The 20,756-nt window shown below is 41.8% G+C and overlaps 1 protein-coding gene across 1 annotated transcript in view; it reads left to right on the top strand.

The window, feature by feature from the left end:
- The window catches only part of ELP2 (elongator acetyltransferase complex subunit 2), a 1,608,146-nt gene that overhangs the window by 48,670 nt on the left and 1,538,720 nt on the right, over positions 1-20,756 (top strand). Inside the window, exon 2 of the mRNA XM_044065497.1 lies at positions 15,513-15,591. Within this exon, the coding sequence (XP_043921432.1) occupies positions 15,513-15,591 (79 nt within the window). The remainder of the gene's footprint in view (positions 1-15,512; positions 15,592-20,756) is intronic.

The following is a 20,756-nucleotide window of genomic DNA, read 5'->3' on the forward strand; positions in this document are numbered from 1 at the left end:
CATTTGTACCCTAGGGAGGACTTGCCAAACTGAAATAAGAGCCAGTGTTAGAACGAGAAAAGAATGAGGTACTGTCAGGACATGTAAGAGCATATCAAATTGCACAAGTACTTCTCAAGAAGATAGTGGAAATGGGGGGAACAAGCAGAACAGATTTTATGCAGCCTACTTCAGCATTTATCTACATGAAGCAGAACCTCTCATAGGTTCATACTAGGCTATCTGCCCTAGGGTATTTATAAGCCTAGCCAGAATGTGTTTGGCTTTCGCCACCCATTTTAAATTTATTTTGCTATGCCCTTTTTCGAGGTTAGTATACTGTGCCTCTATCTAACAGTGACACAGAAATGATACCCAGGGTAAACCTACGATCTCCCATCCACTCATCAAGATTCCTCTTGAAGAGAGTCAATGAGGGACTCTGCCTAACCTGGACTGGGATTTTATTCCAGAGTGAAGGGAGCCTCTGGGTTATGAATCTGTCCCTCCAGCATGTCCTATTTATTTCAGTGCTGAGGTTCAAGTCTCTCGAGCGTAGCTCGATGGGATTTGGATTTTCTGAGGTGCAGCATGTCCATTAATTCCGGGTTGGACATGGCTTTATACGTCAGGCACAGATCGACTCTGAACAGGCGGTATGCCACTGAGTAGAGCTGGAGTTTCTTTAACTGGGCAGCATATGGCATCTGTTTGAGCCCTTTGATCCTCTTGGTGAGGTACTTTTGGGGTCTTTCCAGTTGCTGCAGGTGTCTGGTAAGGTACATCCCAAAAGGGGCATTGTACTCACTTATGGGCCTGATGAGGGATGAGTAAAGAAGCACGATGACCTCCCCTGATCTAGATGTGAATCCCTTCATGATTAGGTGGGCTATATAAAATGTTTTTCTAACCACTTTGGCCACGTGGTTGTCAAATGAGAGATTGCTATCAACTTGGGTCCCCAGGTCCCTAATTACTTCTTCTGTACTTAATGGATTTCCACCTATGTGGTAATTTGTGGGCACTTTGTTTTTGCCAAAGGGATGACTATACACTTTTGGCATTTAGCTTGAGGCCATGGCTCTGGCACCAGTTGTCTGTTTCTATGAGGCCCTTTTGGAGGATGCTTGTGTCGGCTGGTGAGTCGATTATTGGGGCCTGTTTGCAGTCATCTGCGAACCTGGTCAGCCACAGTCCTTCCGTGTTGGCCTGTACCTCCGAGAAATATATACCGAACAAGAGAGGTCCCAGGACTGAGCCTTGTGGGACACCACTTGTAACTGGTTTGGAGTCTGACATGGCTCCAGCAATTCTAACCATGTGGGTTCTGTCCTTGAGCCAGTTTGCAATCCATCTAGTGACATAGGGGTTTATATTTAAGCTGGTGAGCTTATTTATAATGCCCGAGTGGGGTATTGTATCGAAGGCTTTTGCGAGGTCCAGGTAGGCTGTGTGGACCACCTTCCCATCGTCAGTGGCCTTGGTGACTGTTTCAAAGAAATCAACCAGGTTTAAGAGGCAGGATCTGCCCTTAACAAAGCCGAACTGGGTAGGATCCAGTGTTTGTAGGTCCCCAATATCTTTATTTATGAGGTCCATGATGATCCTTTCCATAGCTTTGCAGACCAAGCTAGTCAGGCTTATGGGGCGATAGTTTCCAGGATCCGTTGAGGCACCACCTTTATGGAGAGGGACCACCGTTGCTGTACGCCACTCTTTGGGCACATATCCTGTAGTAAGGCTGAGATTGAACAGTAGTTTTATGTTTGGGTTTAGCTCCTCTTTGAGTTCATGTAGGACGCAGCCCGGGACACCATCTGGTCCCATTGATGCTGTGTTTTTTGCTTTGGAGAGGGCGGCTCTTACCTGAGCATCTGAGATGTCAGGGGGGCAGCACTCTGCTGGGATAGATATTTGCCCTTTTGGTGGGGAGGGGGGGGGGAGAAGTTTGCGCTGAACCTGTCGGCTAGGATGTTGGCAATGTCTGTGGGTTCGGTGTATTTTTTGTCATTTTGGACTAATTCTGAGCATATCTGGGAATTACCACCCAGGTTCCTAACATAACTAAAGAAAGCCTTGTGATTATCCTTAGTGTCCTGTGCAATTTTTCTCTCAAAGCTGGCCTTAGACAATTTTATGTGTGCTCGTAGTTTTTTGCTAATACTGATCAGTGATGCCTTCCCTTTTTGGGATTTTGCTTTATCATTTAGTAGCTTCCTCCTTCTATTGTATAGTTTGTTTATGACTGGGGTCCACCAGACAGGACGTCTGCCTTTGGAGGATTGGGTCTTGGTTTTATTGGGATCGCATGATCCATGCATTCCTGAAGGTGTTCATAGAATGCGTTTATAAAGGATTCTGCGGTCTGGGCTGTATTTTCCACAGGCCCGGGGGCTTTGAAGGATTCCACCTCAGTTTTGAGGAGTGTAAAATTTGCTTTAGAGAAGTTTTTCACTGTGGTTTTCTGGGCAGGGGGTGGGGTCGGGATGTGAATATCCAGTGAGATTAGTTTATGGTCTGATCTTACCAGTGAGGGATACACTTCTGGTCTGGAGCATAGAGTCCCCATGTTGGTGATGATCAGGTCCAGTATGTTTTCCCCTCTTGTGGGAGTGGTAACAAGTTGTTCCATAGCATTTGAGTTTATAAATTCTAGGAACCTTTGGGCTAGGTGTTGGAGCTAGAGTAATGCTCCCAGTCTATGTTTGGGTAGTTGAAGTCGCCCAATATAATGGTGTTTGGAGAGACCTTCATATTTTCCAGTGTTCTCAGGAAGGCCGAGTGGGGTTCCTGGGTTTGGGAGGGTGGTCTGTAGCAGGCTATAAACTGGAAGGCAGTTTTACCCACTGTTAGTTGCACATGGATAGTCTCTGATGCTTCGTGCTTTGCCACCAACCTGGAGGTGTGGGTATCTTTGATGAATATCGATACTCCCCCTCCTTTTGTGGTTTGGTCCAAGTTTTGGGGCCGAAAAGCATGGTATGAGGTATAACCTGGTAGTGCTGGGGTGCTCTCGGGAGCCCTGAACCAGGTTTCTGTTACTGCACAGATATCGATGTTCTCCATGCTAAGGAGATTCATTCAAGTTCCCAGTCTTGGCAGCTCTGTGAGATCATTTTCTGTAGGACCTTCTGTATCACATGGGTCATGAAATTGCAGTAAGTCACCATCCAGCTTGCATGACAGCCCATCCTTAAGGTCACATGTACCTTCACCTACCCTATCTTTGTGTAATACATTTGACGTTGACCTGCTGTGATTTAGGCTAGACATTTCAGGTATATACAGCTATATCAGTTGAAAGTCAGCATGTTATTTAAAAAAAATACAACAGAATATGTGAGTGCAGATAGTAACCATGTATTAGAGAATGGGCAAACTGTACATTAAACCCCGATTGGAGAATGAATGTTCTCCAGTTGGGTGTTAATGTACATGTAATGCCCCTGAAAAACGAGTCCACCATTTTGCAGCAGCATGTTAAGCTGCCTTGTTGCATGTTCTGTTTTATAAAGGTAATGGATACCATTATTTTATGCTCAATAAGCATTGCTGTTTAGCGAGCATAAAGTTAAAATAAGAAGATAATGTTAAAAAAAAAAAGAATGTGTGTCCGCGTATTTGTTTCTGTATGTATGTATCCGTGTACGTGTGCCTGTGTGCATGAAAGTGGAAGTGAGAGTGAGATTGAGTAGTGGCTACAACTATATACCACTCATCCTGTTGGCTCAATGAATCTGGACAAAGTCTAAAGTAATTGTGGAGCAAAGACACAAAAATAGGGACAGATTTTAAATATTGCTCTTATAAAATTAGAAGGTTGCTAGAATAACAGAATTTGTTTTAGCATATATTTTTGAGGGATATGAAGTCTGAAACTCCAATGTAAGTCGTCATTTAGTGACTTGAACTCACGATGATTTGCCAGCAAAACAAAAAATACTATGAGGAACAGACCAAAAAGATGAAGTAAAAATCTGGACGTTCTTTAAACATCTGGACAGTTGAGAGGTATGTATGAAATTGATGGCTGGCATTATTAACTGTATTGAATCATGTGTTTTAAATGTACACAGCTTTTAAGTGCGTGCTTGCGTGTGTGCGTGCTTGCGTGTGTGCTTGCTTGCGTGTGTGTGTGTGTTTGAGAGAGGATGTGTAGAGATTAAACAGTTAGTAAATTAATTTAATATATAGCCCATTCTCTAAGCACAGTAATACCCTCAAGGTTGTTACTGGTCATTATTTCTTGCTGTGAAAAAAAAAAGTAGATACTGCCAGCACAGCTAGCTGGAATTTTGTAAATAATTTTATGTCATTGGTGGATATCGAAAAGATTTATACAAGATGCTTGTGTTGCAAATGTATTAGAACTGTATGTCATGTGTATATCAAAATGCCTGTACAGATGTTTGTGTTGAAAAGCTATTTATAAAATGCTGTGTTTAAAATGTAGCCACAGTGTGCCCTACTGGAAGAGAACAGAAATGTACCTGCACTATAGTAACTGTTTAAATGTATATGCTTAACAGAGGAAACTGGAGGGTTAACCTCAGTTCAGCAGACGTTTTAGAAAAATATCTGAAATTAAATTACTTTACAGGAGGCAGTAAATAGGCTGTCAAGTTTTCAATGCAGCTAGAGACACAAGGTCTGTACTAAGAAGATTTCTGTATTGTCCTTGGAGAGAACTAATTGATACGTTTGCAGCGTGAAGGAATGCAATTGTTTTTATGACTTCCAGCATCTGCCAAGGATCTGAGGAAAAGCTCTTGTCTGTATATTTTTACAGCTAGATGCTAAATGCTATCAGCTTCTAGCAATGGGGGTTTTGGTCTAGGAACTAGAAGTCAGATGACCAGAAATTATGTCATTCTGCAAGCTGTCCCAGCAAATATATTTTAAATGTTAATTTGAGAAGCCTCTTATTGAGATAGAGCTTCTGCATTATGTCTTGGACCTGACAAAAGCAAGATCCACTCACCATATCTGCCTTACTCTAATTGAAGTAAGTTTCTAGGGGATATTATAACTCTTTTGGATAGAGACAGGAATATAGTAAAGCTTAGTTTAGATGTTTTTCTTTATTTGTGTGAGCCTGTACTGCAATGTTATTTTACATATTTCCTGTGGTTTTGAACTCTGATGTCACTGTGAATTTATATTTAGTACTGTCTTGTTCTTTTATTATTTACTATTAAATTATATTTAAACTTTTCATTATGGCTGATCTGTGTAGAGATGTTTATGTTTTGAGAGTACTTGTATATTTATTTGATGACACTGTGTGGGCCACTCCTAATAGCCTTGCTCTTGGCCAAACTACCATTTGTGTTAATATTAATATTATATTGGAAGATTGGACACCCTTTGTTAAGGGCCTTAAGGTAGCTGGCAGAAGAGACTGGTGACAGGGAAAACTACCTTATAGTCTTGGCAGAAGGGGCCATAGCTAGAAAACCTGTAGCAATCTTTCGTGTGTGTTTAAATGAAACTTCAAAGAGTGTATGTGTTTGTCAGCTATTTGGGCAGAGACATGAAGCACTGGTTGGACAGAGAGAGTGCTGGAGGTCATGGCTTGGTCACTCAGCTGAGATCTCCACTCTATAGCTGTGCCAGTGGGGAGTCTTATTGAGGATCTGGAGGAAGAGGGAGAAACCAGCCCTGGATTGACTGTGGTCTCTGTGTGCTCTTAAGGGGAAATTGCACTTGATGCAGAGAGCTGCATCTGGAAATACAGTGTGTGTACTTGTCATCCTTTCAGTGAACGTCCCCCACTGTTGCCAGTTGTGAGGACTGAGGCTCCTTGATTACTGGTCCAGTGGAGGGTCTTCACACTTGCTTTAGAACACATTGCATTTATATGCATTTCATTTCAGTAATGGTAGTGCTTACAATTAAAGGAAGTATCTGAAAAGAAAGCAATATGTAATAGCATTCAAATTACAATGATTTGCACCATTAATGCTCTATCAGTTAGTAAGACCTTCAGTTCAGCAATGTTATAGTTCAGAATTACCGAGAACATAAGGAAATATTATACAATATTAAGAAAAATATTACTAAAAAAAATGTATATAAAATTACATGACTATCCTGCCTTGTAAACTATCACTTTTGTCCCTTCTCCCTCAGTATTGCACAAATGATTGTCTCTGTGGCACAAAGTGTTGTGTTTTGAGAAAATGAAATAATATGATGTGCAGTACCTTTTGAGAGAACACTAAATCATTCAAATATGTAATAGTTAAATCTGAATAAACATTGTATAAAACTAAAATGAATTGTAATACATTTTCCATTAAAGTGCGAGTTATGAACTCATGCATATTAAATTTACTTCAAAGACTGAAATATCCTTTATTAAATATACCGTTTCAGGAGATTCAGTACATACATACTTAAATATATTACCAAGTAAAATATGTTGTACAAAACAGTTGAAAATGTAATTATTCCTCAGATAATGCCTTATGACATCACTGAACTGGTGTCACTGAGCACTTGTGCATGAATTTTGCAAAACAATGAGTACCTGTTTTGAAATAAAAGAATTATTATTTAAAGATAGGAGGGAATGTTTGAACAGCAATACTAGTCAACACTCCACACACATTACTGCATGCATCAGTTGTGCTCTTTTGTTACAAGAAAGGAAACCCTAACTTGAATATCATGGTTCATAGTTCTGGACTAGATGCTGCCTTTTTACCTGTGCAGCCATGTGCCATGCAAAACACTGCTACACGTAGTCCCTGATCCTGGCTGGTTATCATTAGTCATATTAGAATTGGAAATGGAAGCTGCAGTGACAACATGGGTCACTACACTACCAGATGGGAGCATGCTCGTATTACGCAGTAAACCTACCGAATGCTGTGACTGGTCATACAGAATGGCACCCCCAGGTACCTAAATCTTCTCTTCAACATACTGAAGATTGTGTTGATGATGCGGGTCTGTGAAAGGGCCATATTAAAATTCTCATCTGCAGCTCCACTTGGATTTCTCACTGGTGTCATGAGCCATGGCTCCAGTGGATAACCATGCATAACTACTTAAATGATGAAAAAAACCCATTTACCATCAAGATGATCAGTGGGCATCCTATCTACCATACAGGAAGAGGCGGAAGAGTGAGCTAGTGTGCCAGATAAGGTATCATGTACACTGTGCCAGGATGCTGGGCAGATGTGGTGATGCAGTCCTATGCATCACACACTACTTGGCAGTTGATGGAATGATGGCCCTTCCTATTGCAATACATTTCCCCTTCTTGACTAGATGGGGCCCTATTTGCAATGTGGATGGAATCTGTCACACAAGTACTTCTAGGAAACATTTCTGCTCATAAAAGTCACACACATTCCAGACTTGGTCATGAGGTGATACCGGGAAATAGATGCACTGATCCACAAGTGTCGAGTGAATCCAGGAATTGATGAAGTATCCTTTAGGCAGATAGCCAGTGTATCCCCAATCTGTCTGTGGAATGTCCTCATGGCAAGTATAGTGGGGGCATCCCTTCAGTACTCCTGTGGTGGCCATACATTCACTAAGACCCATAAAATATCCGTGTCCACTTTAAATCTATCAAGCATTTCCTGATTATCAAAATTATGATGAAATATTCTCTGTCTGCATCTCCACCTTCTTAGCTAATGAGCTTAGCTGGGTGCAAGTGGTTTTAGCTCACTCAAGACAAGAAGCTCACACTGGGAAGTTGCAAGTTAGCTGCGAGTGAAAGCATCTTCCTGATTGCAAAGTAGAATAGAAAAGGTGAGCTGCTGCCTTTTATAGCAATCTGCACATGGTGTGGAAAAGCTTCAGATTTTGACTGAATCACAAATAGGGGGGAGAAGGACTTTTTATCATACCCAGGTATACATTATTTGTCGTATTATTTGTTCATTTGCTTAAGTTTATTCATGACCATTGCACGTTAGCATAACAGAACTCTGTGAATCCCGCCTTTGCTGCGCATATGCGCGAACAGTTCCATGTGCCTTTACACATTCACATAATGACTATTAATACCATCTGTTGTTACTTAAATGCCATATGTTTAAACTGGAACCAAAAAAGAAAATAATTATTCTAGGAATATTCTGTGCATCTCATCCATAGCTCTTAACTTCTTACCTCCAGAATCGGGGACAAAGCCAAATATAACCCAGGAATAAGGGCCCTAAATCTTGGATCACATTTTTAAATATAAATGGTACTACTGACTAAAAATGTTAATGTAATAATTTGATTTAAAATGCATTTTATAATACATAGTCTGTCAATTTAATTATTGTTTATTGGCTGTAATCCACCATCTTTTTCTTAAAGAAACTGTCAATTTTAGGAGGTATGAAGCAAAATTCTGAGTCAAAATCTATGACATCCCTGAAAATTAAAGGATAGTTGAGAGGTATGATTCCATTTGGATCAGTGGATAAGAAGCACTTTACTGCAAATTGTTTTGTTTAAGGCACATTTGCTATTGTTTCACTTTTCCACAATAGTATGCAGTATAACAGGTTACTCTGTTAGATAAAATGACAAAGAACTTTATCAGAATCTTTCTTACAGGCTATCAAGATATGTCAAAATAGTACACATTAAATTGTTCTGACATATGTATGGGAAGAGTAGTACAGCACTGATCATTTGCACCAGAAACGGTTACTTAAGAGTAACCGTTAACAGAATTTCTTCAGGGAAGTGAATGTGTGTGTGTGTGCGCATGTGTGTGCATTTGTGTGTATATACTTTCAAATGTTTTTGTAGTTCTGAACTTCTGAATCCTTTACTTGAATATGAAGTCTGGTTATAGAAAATGAGGTTTTATGAAATATCACTGCCGAGAATAATGCACAGTTGATATTTTTTTATAAAGAAATACTTGTAGTTTTGCATTAGTACTCTCTCATATCGTCATACTGTCTATAATGTGTTCATCATACATTTCAGGAGGAAAACCAGTTCTCATTTTGTTTTTGGAAGTTCTCAAATTTTTGTCTTTCATCACAATATGTTGCTTGCAGGTTTTTTACAGTCCTTGTTTTAAAGATTGTCTTGTTTTATAAAGTAATTGTTCACAGAATTGTTAGAAGCTTTGTATTCAGGATTTGTGGTATCTACAAATCTTTCAGGCTTCTGAACGTTCTGCGTATGGAGCAAGAGACAGTGGTTTGCTTTCTTAGACCAGTCACATACTATGCCATCACCAGGTAAGCAGGAAGTGGCCATACACAGGCTAGTAGCAATTCATATTTGCATGTTACAGTACAGACTACAGAGTAGGCAGCAGAAATGCACTTCAGAAGGTACATGTAAATAACTGCATAATGACATGCAAGTGAAACTGAGCAGGGAGGCGAGTCCATAATGATATACAGATGTATACAAGGTGAACATAGTCAAGATTCATAGTTGTTTAATGTGGGGGAAATTGCACACAGCTGTGTGCCTGGCTATAGAAAGGCAAATCATACCACAAGTACTTGCACTGCAGACATCAACAGTGTTAAGGTTAATGGCAGTGGTGGTATAGTGATATAGGTTAGCACTTATCCTCACCGCTTCCCTCCTGTGTGTGCAAGGTGGTGTTTAACAAAAATTGATGCATTTTCAGCAATGGAGAACATACCAGGACCTTCTTGTTCAGCTCCAAGTAAATAAGGATGTCTTATCTGCCTTTGCTGTCATGTTACTTGCATGCATAATGTATAGTACTGTATCTTTTCCCATACTTGTGGGAGACAAAGGTATCTATAGCAGTTTTTGTTATAGCTTCAGGCAGCCTTCAGAAAACAGTTGGGAAACGCTGGATATTTCTTAGGCCACTGGTACTGGAATAATAAACATAATCCTGAAAATAATACTTTTACATGCAGATGAGCCTATATGGACTCCCATAGCTTGTCTAGCTTCTATGATCTCATCTATCTCCCTGAAGTATGAGAGGCATTGATAGCACACATGTAACAGTAAAGGTTCCACCTGGTCCACAGATCATGCAGTTTATGAACGGGAAAACGTTACATTCTGTGAATTGCTAAGTTGTGTGCCATGCATATGGAATTGAAATCAATGTTTTTTCACTGCAATCAGCACTGCGTCCTGCATGATGAAACTCCACAGGGACATCAAGCTGACAAGTGCAGGCACTGTGGCTAATGTTAAATATATATGGCCACATATATAGTAAATCCAAATGTATTAATCTCTCCATATGTTGTTGTTGTGTCTCAGGTGATACTGAATGCCTGCTAGAGCCTTGACTAATGATGTCTGTACTGAAGGCCACTGGCAGCAATAAAGTTCCGCAAAAAGGAGGTTTATTATCCCAGAAAAAGACAAAGTAAACGCTTTTGTGTTGCTTCAATGAGCATTTTTTTCCTCAGACAAAAAACTCTTCAAGTCTTGTCTGAGGAAGTTTTGTTCATTGAAGCAAGATGAAAGCCCTTACTTTATTTGTCTTTTTTCTGGGATAATAAACCTAATTTTTGTGGAACTTTATTGCTGCCAGTGGCCTTTATTACTCTTTTGAAGTGGTTTTATTTTTATTGGTATGTCTGTACTGAACCCAGAGTACATGGCCAAATTCCAGTGCAACACAACATATGCACAGACCCAAAATATTGTTAAGCATGTATAGGTCCAGTTCAAAGCCTGTTTCCACTGACTTGATGTGTCTGGGAGGGCCTGCCGCTTGATTGTCACAGTCTGCAGAATGTTCTAAACATGTTGCATGCTACGTAATATTCCACTGAGGTAATGGGCAGGGCAACCCCATATACTAGACCATGGACACGTACAGCAATTGGGGAAGGTGCGTCATCGCCATCTACCAATGAGACTGGGATGAAAAAGGATCCACCAGACAGTGACTGGTATAATAAAGGCAGCACAGGTGAAGCAGTGACATCTAATCCCAAACAATGGGGCTTGTCAGCCATGCAGTGACAGTGCAATACTACATAAAACACACACAATGTCTTGAGCTGTGCTAGTTGTGTTTCTGTTCGAGCCATACTTCCCTAAATCGGATTCCATTCATATGCCACACAGGAGGGAAGGTGGAGTGGGTCACCATCAATAGGCTCAAGTGCCTAGGGACACAGTATCATAGAACATGTCACAAGAGGTAGAGACTGGGGTCTTGAGGTAACAGGCATTTTGAGTCAGTGATTGCTTCTTCTTTTTATGTGGGGTGAGGTGGCAACATGTAACCATGACATGGTACCACACCAGTGGCTTTGTGCAGTAGGACTTGGGGGATTTAATACTGGAGGCTGTGTCATCATCAATCATTAGGAGGGATTCCAGACTGCCATACAGTGCCTGACTTAGTTGAAGACTGTAATTTGCATTGCCCCTCCTTACGCACCCATCCAGGTATGTACTCTCCCCTGACCTTGGATAACAATGCCAGTTATGATAGTGATGGTAACAGTGGCAATCCTCCATATGTAGGTGGACACAGAAGTGTGTGCCTTCATAGACTAAAAGACCAGTCATTATAGTGTCTTTGGACCTGAAGTTGGTAATATGAGATAACATCCTCATAAATACGAGACAACACAGCAGTCAACTCAGTGATAGACTGGGTAGCTGCAGACTCTGCCTGGGTGATAGTCTGACATATTAGCTGATTGATTCTGAGAGCTGATCACCTGTTGGAGTCCATCTGCAGCATGTGGTGGCTTTGAGCATATCTGTGAAGCAGAGCTATAGTAGTTATACCGCTGTTGGACACAGTACTTGGCCACAGAGATTCCCCCAGCTGGGGATGGTGAACACTCATACTGTATGACCACATATTTATCTGTGGGTAGTGCCACACTATCACTCAGTACTGTGGGTAGATCTCCACATGAGAAGGAGGCTGATAGTACCATGTTGTCATCTGACTGTGACTCTTGTATTTGTGCTTTGTTGTTGTTATCATCAGTCTGTGCATAGATGCCGTCATTGGGTTTTTGTCTTGCTACAGCCTCCACAGGTGTCACCATAGCAGTTGTCTGTCCTCTGAGTACACAGCAAAATATATGTCAATGTGAGAATGAGTATCCCCAATACTACTGGGGACCTGCTACTTATGGGTGAAGGTAATAAGATATACCATGGAATCCCTGCCTAACTCTGTTGCTGTCCTGGTATGCCTGAATACATGATGATCCTGTGGCAACACATAAGCAGTATATGATGTGGTCAGCTTACTGTCTGTGACTGCAGTGGTGCTATTCAGTAATTCACTGTAACCATTACTAACCTTGTGCATCTTTCACTGAAATGTGTAGGAGTTGGTCCATTCTGATGCTGTAGCCCACTCTGCCAGGGATTCCAGAAACTTCTCTGGTTGTGTTAGTTTGCTACAACTAGGTATCTTCTCCTTTGGCTAGCCTCTCAGACACTATGAAATTTTCTTTTTCCTTGGTATAGAATTGCAAGTGGATGACACACTTGTGCTATTGTTGTGGTGTGAGAGACAACCCACCTTCAGCATTTGTGTCCTAGACCACTGAATGCCATGTGCAGTTCCATAAAGACTGATCAGTGCTCTCTCTACCCAACAGGTGCTGGCCATGGGTCCTGAATGCTTGTAACAAGATGTTCTTTCCATCCTGTGCTGTTCATTTCCACCATAGGAAATGAAGACACCTACGAGAATAGCTATAGACTGTTGACTTCTGGGACTGTTTAAAGAACAACTACAGACAAAGAGGAGCTAGGTGTACCATACTGTAAGTGATGGGGCATCTATGGAGATGTATCATACTATACTTAGGATAGATGGGAATGCATATTGGTATTGTACCTAACACAAATGAGTTTTGTAGGTTGACCATCCTCTCTGTTAGGACCTAAAGCATGTGTTTGGGAAGGCAGTCATCCAGGTGCCAGCATTTTGATACAAGTGAGGAAACGCAGGGGCACAGCTGTACAGTATTACAATGGGAATACTGCACAGGTATAGTAATGCTGTACACCACACCATAAGTTGTCATGCAGTGTGGAGAAGACATGCTGTCTACATAAGAAGTGATAGGCATGTACATGGGCAGGTTGCCCTGATATCATGGCCTGCCTTGTTGCCACTGCAATATATGTGTAAGAGCACTAGTGAAATCCCCCAAAGCAAACTTTGAGTCCATATTGGCCACATCTACTAGAGATAGACTTATGACCTTATTCCCATACGTCCACAGTCTCAAAGGAAGCACCCAGATCTGCTCAGAACTGGTTGTCAAGGACACCACATACACAAATGCCTTAGATATAGCCAACTTGCTGGCTAACAGATTCAGTGAAAACTTCAGCCCACTGCCCCCCCCCCCCATCAGTAAATCAGGAACTCCCCAGTACCTGCCCCCCCTCCCCTTATCTCTGGGGAACAGATCATCACTGCCCTCTCAAAGGCAAAAAATACAGCCTGCATTGGACCCAGTAACATCCCAGTATGCATCCTACATGAACTCGGTCAGGAACTTGCAGCACCATTAGGCGCCCTATTCAACCAAAGCCTGAGTACTGGCTTCATCTCAGCTGAGTGGAGGACAGCCACTGTCATCCCTTTGCACAAAGGTGGAGCATCCACCGATCCGGGAAGTTATGACCCATCAGCCTAACTAGCTTGATCTGCAAGGCTATGGAATGGATTATCATGGACTGCATTGACAAGGACATTGGCAACCTCCAAACACTCAGTCTCACACAGTTTGGCTTCATCAGGGGGAGGTCATGTCTGTTAAATTTGATCTACTTCTTTGAGACAGTCTCCAAAGCCATGGACAAGGGGAAGACTATGCACACTGCCTACCTTGACCTGGCCAAAGCCTTTGACACTATTCCCCACTTGGGCATAATAGATAAACTCTCTCAACTAGGCATCAATCCGTTTGTTACCAAATGGGTAGCAAACTGGCTCACTGATAGAACTCAACTAGTCAAAATAGGAGAAGCCATCTCAAGTAGTCGACCCATAATGAGCGGCGTACTCCAGGGGTTGGTCCTGGGGCCTCTTATTGTTTGGGATATACTTTTCTAAGGTGAAGGCCAAAACCAGTGGGCTGTGGCTGACCAGGTTTGCAGATGATTGCAAGCTGTTCGCTGTTATCACTTCCAATGATGTGGACATCCTCCAAGAGGGTCTTGCCCAAACAAAGGACTGGTGCCAGAAACATGGCCTCAAGCTGAATACCAAAAAATGCTTCATCATCCCCTTTGAGGAGAGTGACGTCCCCACAAATTGTCACATTAATAACAATGTCCTAAGCACGCAGTCAGTCATAAGGGATTTGGGCATCCAGGTTGATAGCAACCTTGACTTTTGACCACCATGTTGCTTCTATTGTATGGAAAGCTTTCTACATGGCCCACCTTATAAGTAAGGTCATCTCATCCAGGGACAAGGAGGTCATAATATCCCCTGTATTCTTCCATTATAAGGCCATTATTGGCCTTATAAGGGACAAAGCACATGTAGCAGAGACCACAGAGGTTCCGCACCAGGAGAATCCAGGGCCTCAAACATCTGTCTTACACTGACAGGCTAAAAACCCTGTGCCTCTACTCCGTTTCATACAGGCTCCTCAGAGGTGACCTCTCTCTGGCATACAAAGCAATCTCAGACCCCGCCTTGATGGGACTGCTGCATATTAGCACGTCAAGCTTCACTCAAGTAACCTGCACGCGTGATCTCAACCTGGTCAATGGCATAAATAGGACTTGTTGACAGGACAGATTTGTATCTCAGAGACATCCCATCTGTGGAATAGACTACCTCTCCACGTCAAGCTGAGTACCTCATCAATTTTTAAGTGCAACCTGGATAACTGGATGGGAAACAGAAAATACACCCCTGGGATTCCACCTGTGTCCCTGTTGGACTAGGGCATCGGGACTTGGCTAAACTCTCGACTAGGCTTATAAGAGCCTTGGGACCAATAGCCTAGTAATTTCTTATGATCCTATGTACACATGATTTCTAGGCTTATCCAAAATGAATATCTGTAAAAAAAAAAAAAGGTTGCAATGTCTGAACAAAAGTACTGCATTATTAATTACATTGTTTTATTTCCTTGTAGAATTTCATCTCTACAGTGCACATAAACTTTGTAGAATATGGTTATTGGTAGAGGTTAGGATTTGATATTTTAGTCTTTATTAAAAACACTTATTTCTGTCTTTCAATTTACTGATGAATAAAGCTCCTAATGATTAAAAAAATGTTTAAAACTTTTTTGTTTTTGCTCAGATGTTGGACATTTTTAGTAGATTTTTTTATGCTGAAGAGTTGAATCACCTTTGCATGATTATTGTGCTGTTTTGGATGGAATCATGAGTTCTTGGCACTTTATTTTATAATTTGTTTCTAGATACCAGTGTTGGTCATGTATAAAGTATTTGTGTACTAAAATAACAACTATATGTGCAATTTGCCTGGGTAAGTGAATGCAGATTGTTCCTATCTGGCTTACTAGTCTTATGTACCACATTTCCAAATTTGATAGTAAATTGTGAACTTTGTTTTCACTCAGAATACAACAGTAACTGGCACCCTGAATGGACATACAGGAAGAGTTAACTGTGTGAAATGGATTCACTGCAGTGACTGTGGTAAGTACTTATTTGTTCAATGACTTATGAGTGCACCATATCTGTTGAAGAGCTCTGAACAGAAATAATGAATGTAGTGCTGAGAAATGTAATTGTTAGCAGTTATCCATAATTAACTTTCCAGTTGCACTTAAAAAGGTAGTTTTGCAGCACTGCGCTTTCTTAAAAAAAGTGTTGACCATTGGGCAGAGTTCTTCTAATGTAGCAGTGCAGCATTTAGGATGCTGCAGCTGTGTCAAAAACTAAAGTTCAACAGTTTTTCTTTCAGGACTGACCCTCACAATGATAGTAGTTCTACTACATAGACGGAGCCATGCATCCCAAGTCTAGTACCTTTTTTTTTGATTAGTCCACAAGTTCAACCCAGTGGCCTCCCTTAATGTAACCAACAGACTCATTCATTCCCTGGTGGAGATAAGATTTAGGTGGCAAGAGCAGGCCAGTGTGCAGATCCTGCAGACTGCTCTACCCCCCGGCCTCTTGGCAGCTTTCAAGCTCCATGATGGCAATCTTTGGGAGGTGCATAAGCTTCAGCACATCTACAGACTGAAACATACAGCACACAGACTGAATAGCGGACATTATTAGACTGTACTTGCTACTGTTGCTACATCTGTATTTCTGTAGGTGTTGCCAGTTCAGCAAGCCAAGCTCTCACCCCCCCCCCCCGGATAGAAAAACTGGTGTTGGCCAAACACCTCTATCCTCCCCTGCCTGGTACCTCCATCACCTGAGCTGTTAGTCAAATATGGGTTATCTAAGGTACAATCAAAGCTTTATCTCCCTGCACCTCAGAGTTGGATGGTACCACACTCTTTTTTTTTTTTTTTTTTGAGCCCAGGTTTCTTTGTGCAACCATTCTGCTTTAATGCAGCATAGTGTGCTGCTGAGTAGTCCATGCTGCCATAATTTGCATCTCCTTTGATAAGGTCTTTGGCCTTTGAAGAGTGTAACATTTTTGGCCATATGTTGAAAAACATGCAAAGTATCATCTTTTGCAGCTTTGACCAAACTCTAAGAATAATCTTGATTGATAACTGGTAAAGATAAGCTGCCAACTAGTTTGAGGAACCCCCCCATCCATTTTTATTTTTTGTGAGGATTACACATACATTAAATCCTACTTGCATTTAGCTAGTATAGCGCACACACAAACAGGGGTGTTACCAGGAATTTACACATTTCACACACAGCAGCCAAAATGTGGCACACTGAACCTTATTCCACCCCCCCCCCATAAAAGATATAGAACAGAGTATACATTCTGTCTATGAACATTGTCTTTTTGGCAGTACTTAACTGCTTTTGCAAATCTGAAAAACTGGCATTTGTTTGCAGTACTGCTTTGCATCAAGACTCTGCATGTCATTTGGCAGACTTTGTTTACAGTGCACTATGGAAAGTGTCTGTACTACATCACTGTAGTCAGTCCCCAGAAGTTAATTTTCACAGATGTTGATACCTGTACCCATCTGAACTGTAGTGGTACAGTCACACAAATGCCAATATACATTACTAGCATTGGTACTACTGCAGCATGGCAATGGCAATTAGGCCTACAAAGATCTTTTAATTTAAGCCTACTCATACCATCATGATTACTTTGTTCTTGTTTCATCACACTTCGTCTTACTCTTCAGTTTTTTTTCCTGCATCCTTTTAACACACGCTAATTAGCCAAGACTACAATGTGGTAAATGTGGAGGCACTTTTCAAATGAAGATGGCAGCCTGAGGCCACTATGTCTCTGGAATATGTGGAGTTCTAGATCCTCTGAGGTACAATTTAGAGCTTTCTTTTTACCTTTGGATCCATTGATGACTTGAGCAAAATTCTTGACTTACATAAGAAACTCAGTCTTTTTTTTTTTTCTTTAAATGAAAAAAGAAATTGTGTCCAAGGCTTAATGCTCTAAGCTGGTCTGAGCCTACAGATGTTTACCTCCCACAGTAGTATGCCACAGCTATGTCATTAGCATGTACCACTGTGTCCCCAGTAATGGCAGCAGGGATGAATGCCTTAGCATTTGCACATACTTATAGGACCTAACAAAGATTGTGTGTCCTGTGAGGTAAGTTTTTATATACTGCTGTGTGTTAGGTACACCTGCTGTATACACTTCATTATTTCTCCCTACAACTGTTTTATGGCAACCCCAACAACTGTCACTATAGTATGGTATACCTAGGGTTCCCTTCATCTGTAGGTGTCATCCTGCTGGTCTCTATAGATGTCCTTCCATTTCACTGTTGCAGTATTCCATACAATAGGGATCCCCTGCCAAGGGTAGCTGATTGTCCAGCCAATATATATACCAAAGCCTTTAGGTTGCCTAATGTACACTGTACTTCGCACGTATGCTCCCCACAAATAGTGTAGGGCATAAAGGTGACATCTGGATGTACCATCCTCAGAACTTCTTTGCTGTCAGGCCAAACCCCATCTTTTGATTGTCATCCTGAGCGCCTGCTTCATTTGCTGGTTCACCAAGTCACTTTCAGATAAGTGCCCCATTTTTTTTTTTTTTTTTTTTCCTCTTATCTTTTTCCTTTTGTTTGTTGCTTGTGAGGTTCATGTCATCCAGAAAGGGTAAATGCCATTGCAGGAGGCAGATTTCCCACAGAGATCATCATGAGCATTGTTTATTTTGTCTTGGTGCTTCCCACGACCATACATCCTGTTTCATTTGTCAGGCTTTTGTCCCAAAGAATCTCCATAGCTGGCTTTCCTCTTTGGCCCTATTTAAAGAACCAATTTCTTAAGCTTCTAGGGAAAGACACTATGGAAGGAACTTCCCACTCTAAGGGTCATCTGTCTGTGAAGCAGAAGGCCAAGAAATCTAGGTCCGATTCTTTCGCTATGCCCCCTCCACTGGTTGTCTCTCCCAAGGCTGGTGAAAGCTCGGAAGATTGTCCGGCTTCTTTGATGGATTCCTGTGCAGTGACAGCTTTGGAGGCTGGCATAGATCCGACCTCTCACACATCCCTGGAGACCTTGCAGATGTCCACTTCTGATGTTCAGCGGGAACCACATCTGATTATTACTGAAGGGCCTAGGGTTGTTCTTCAGATTTTGGATAGGGTGAATGTACTGACTATGATTGCAAATTGCCATCCAGTTTTTGAGCCTTCTTAGTTTTATGTGGCAGATGTCCCTTTGAAAAAGAAACAAAAAGCAAAGCACGTTTCTTCTGCTCCTAAAGGCTCAGAGTGAAAGGCAGAATTTCACTCAGGGTTGTTTAATGCTGTTATGGCTCTGAAGCCTCCTCAAGGTGTTTTTGTTCCTGCACCACCTAGGAAACAAGATTCCTCTCAGGAGGAGGTGGATTCAGATGAGAAATCCCTTGCTTATTCTTCCCAGATTCCTTCTCCTTTAGACTGTGCTTCTGAGAAAGAGTAGCTCACTAGTCCTGACACTCCTTTTGTGGAGATTTCCTTTGGGAACACAATTTCCAGAATGATGGAATTCTTTAAATGGGATTGTGCCCGGGTTTATGAGGTTCAGAAGAGGTATTACGAGCTTCTGCAAATGGACTCTCATAGACCTTCTGCTGTTCCTCTTATTTTGGCTGCCTTATTGGATGTGTTTTCTACTGTGTCTCGGGCTCCAGATTCTCAGCCCCCTACTCCGAAAAAAACCTGATGGGTTTTATATGGTGCTTGATTGCAAATTTCTCTGTAGGTGTCCTTCTGCTGGCCGCTCTGTGGTGTCTGTGGCATCCCACAAGCGCTCTCAGTTAGTGCCTTCTACAAAGTTACTTCCTTCTGTTAAAGGCAGCCGAACTATGGAAAGGCTTGGTAAGAAGGTTTATACCTCAGCTACCCTTGCTTTTAGGGCACCCAGTTATCACACCCATATGTGAAGATATATTTTGGCTCTTCTTCCTCAGGCCTGTCAGGTAATTTCTGACCTTCCTGACTTTGAAGGGAAGACTTCTGCTCTCTCCTTGTTAGGGACTTCCTCTCAGGTGGCTCACCATTCTATTAAGTGCAGTTTTGATGCAACAGATGCTTCTTCTAAAGCTGCTGCTTTGGGTTCTGTGATGAGGAGTTATCTCCTGGCTTCGGCTTTAGCCTTTGCCTGATGATATTAAGGCTATGTTGATGGATGCTCCTCTGGATAACAAACACTTATTTGGTGCAGCTGCTGCTGATTTGTTTAAGTCTGTGCAGGATAAGGGCAAGGCTTTACAAGAACTGAAACATGTTTTTGTCTCTCCTGTGCCCAAATTTCAAAGAAATTACCTAATAAGCCAGCCTTTGTTCATAGGCAGTCTCATTCTCCTCCCAAGGGTAAAAAGGGTGGGAAAAGGGCTTCTCCTGCTAAAGCTACTCAGACTTCTGTGACACAGAACTCTCCTTTTCCTGACAAACCAGGTGCTGTCTGACTATCTTGTTCTTGTCAGGCACATTCCTCTTTTTTTTCCTTCATCTTTCCCTATCCCTTCCAGTTTGGTTAAAGATTACTCAGGATTCCTGGGTTCTGTCCATTATCTGCCCAGGGTACTACATGGTTTGGTAATCTCTTCCCCTTTCATGGGCATTCCTCATCCCCCCTCAGGAACAGTTGGCATTTTTTTCCAGAAGTGCATCAAGATCGATTGACTCAGGGAACTATTCCGGAAGTTCTAGTTTCTCAAAGGGGGAAGGGGTTTTACTCCAGGACGTTTTTGGTCCCCAGGAAAGAAGGCACTTGGAGACCCATTCTGGATCTCTGTCACCTACACACCTTTCTAAAGATCCCTTACTTTCGATTGTTGACCCTTAAGACTTTGTTCCCTCTGCTGCTTCCTCAGACTTTTCTAGTGGCTCTAGGCCTCGAAGATGCTTTTCTTCATATCCCCATTCATCTTTTTTTCAAGACGTTTTTAAGTTTCTCTGCTGCTTTCTGGCATTTTCAGTTATCTGATTTTCCCTTTGGCCTTTCTACTGCCCCAAGGGTATTCACCAAATGGCTCACTCCTGTGATTGCTTTTTGCAAGCTAAGGGGGATACAGGTCTTTCCCTACTTAGACAATCTCCTTTTTCAGGCATCCTCTCCAGAGATTCTACTGCAGCATCTTCACTTTGCCATTTCTCTCTTGCAAAGCATGGGGTTCACTATAAATTTCCAAAAGTCCTTTCTGACTCCTTCACAAGATCATGTTTTTCTGGGGTGCAGGATCC

This window comes from Protopterus annectens, chromosome 3.part0, assembly GCF_019279795.1.
Source record: "Protopterus annectens isolate FY-2018-M chromosome 3.part0, PAN1.0, whole genome shotgun sequence".
NCBI lineage: Eukaryota > Metazoa > Chordata > Ceratodontiformes > Protopteridae > Protopterus > Protopterus annectens.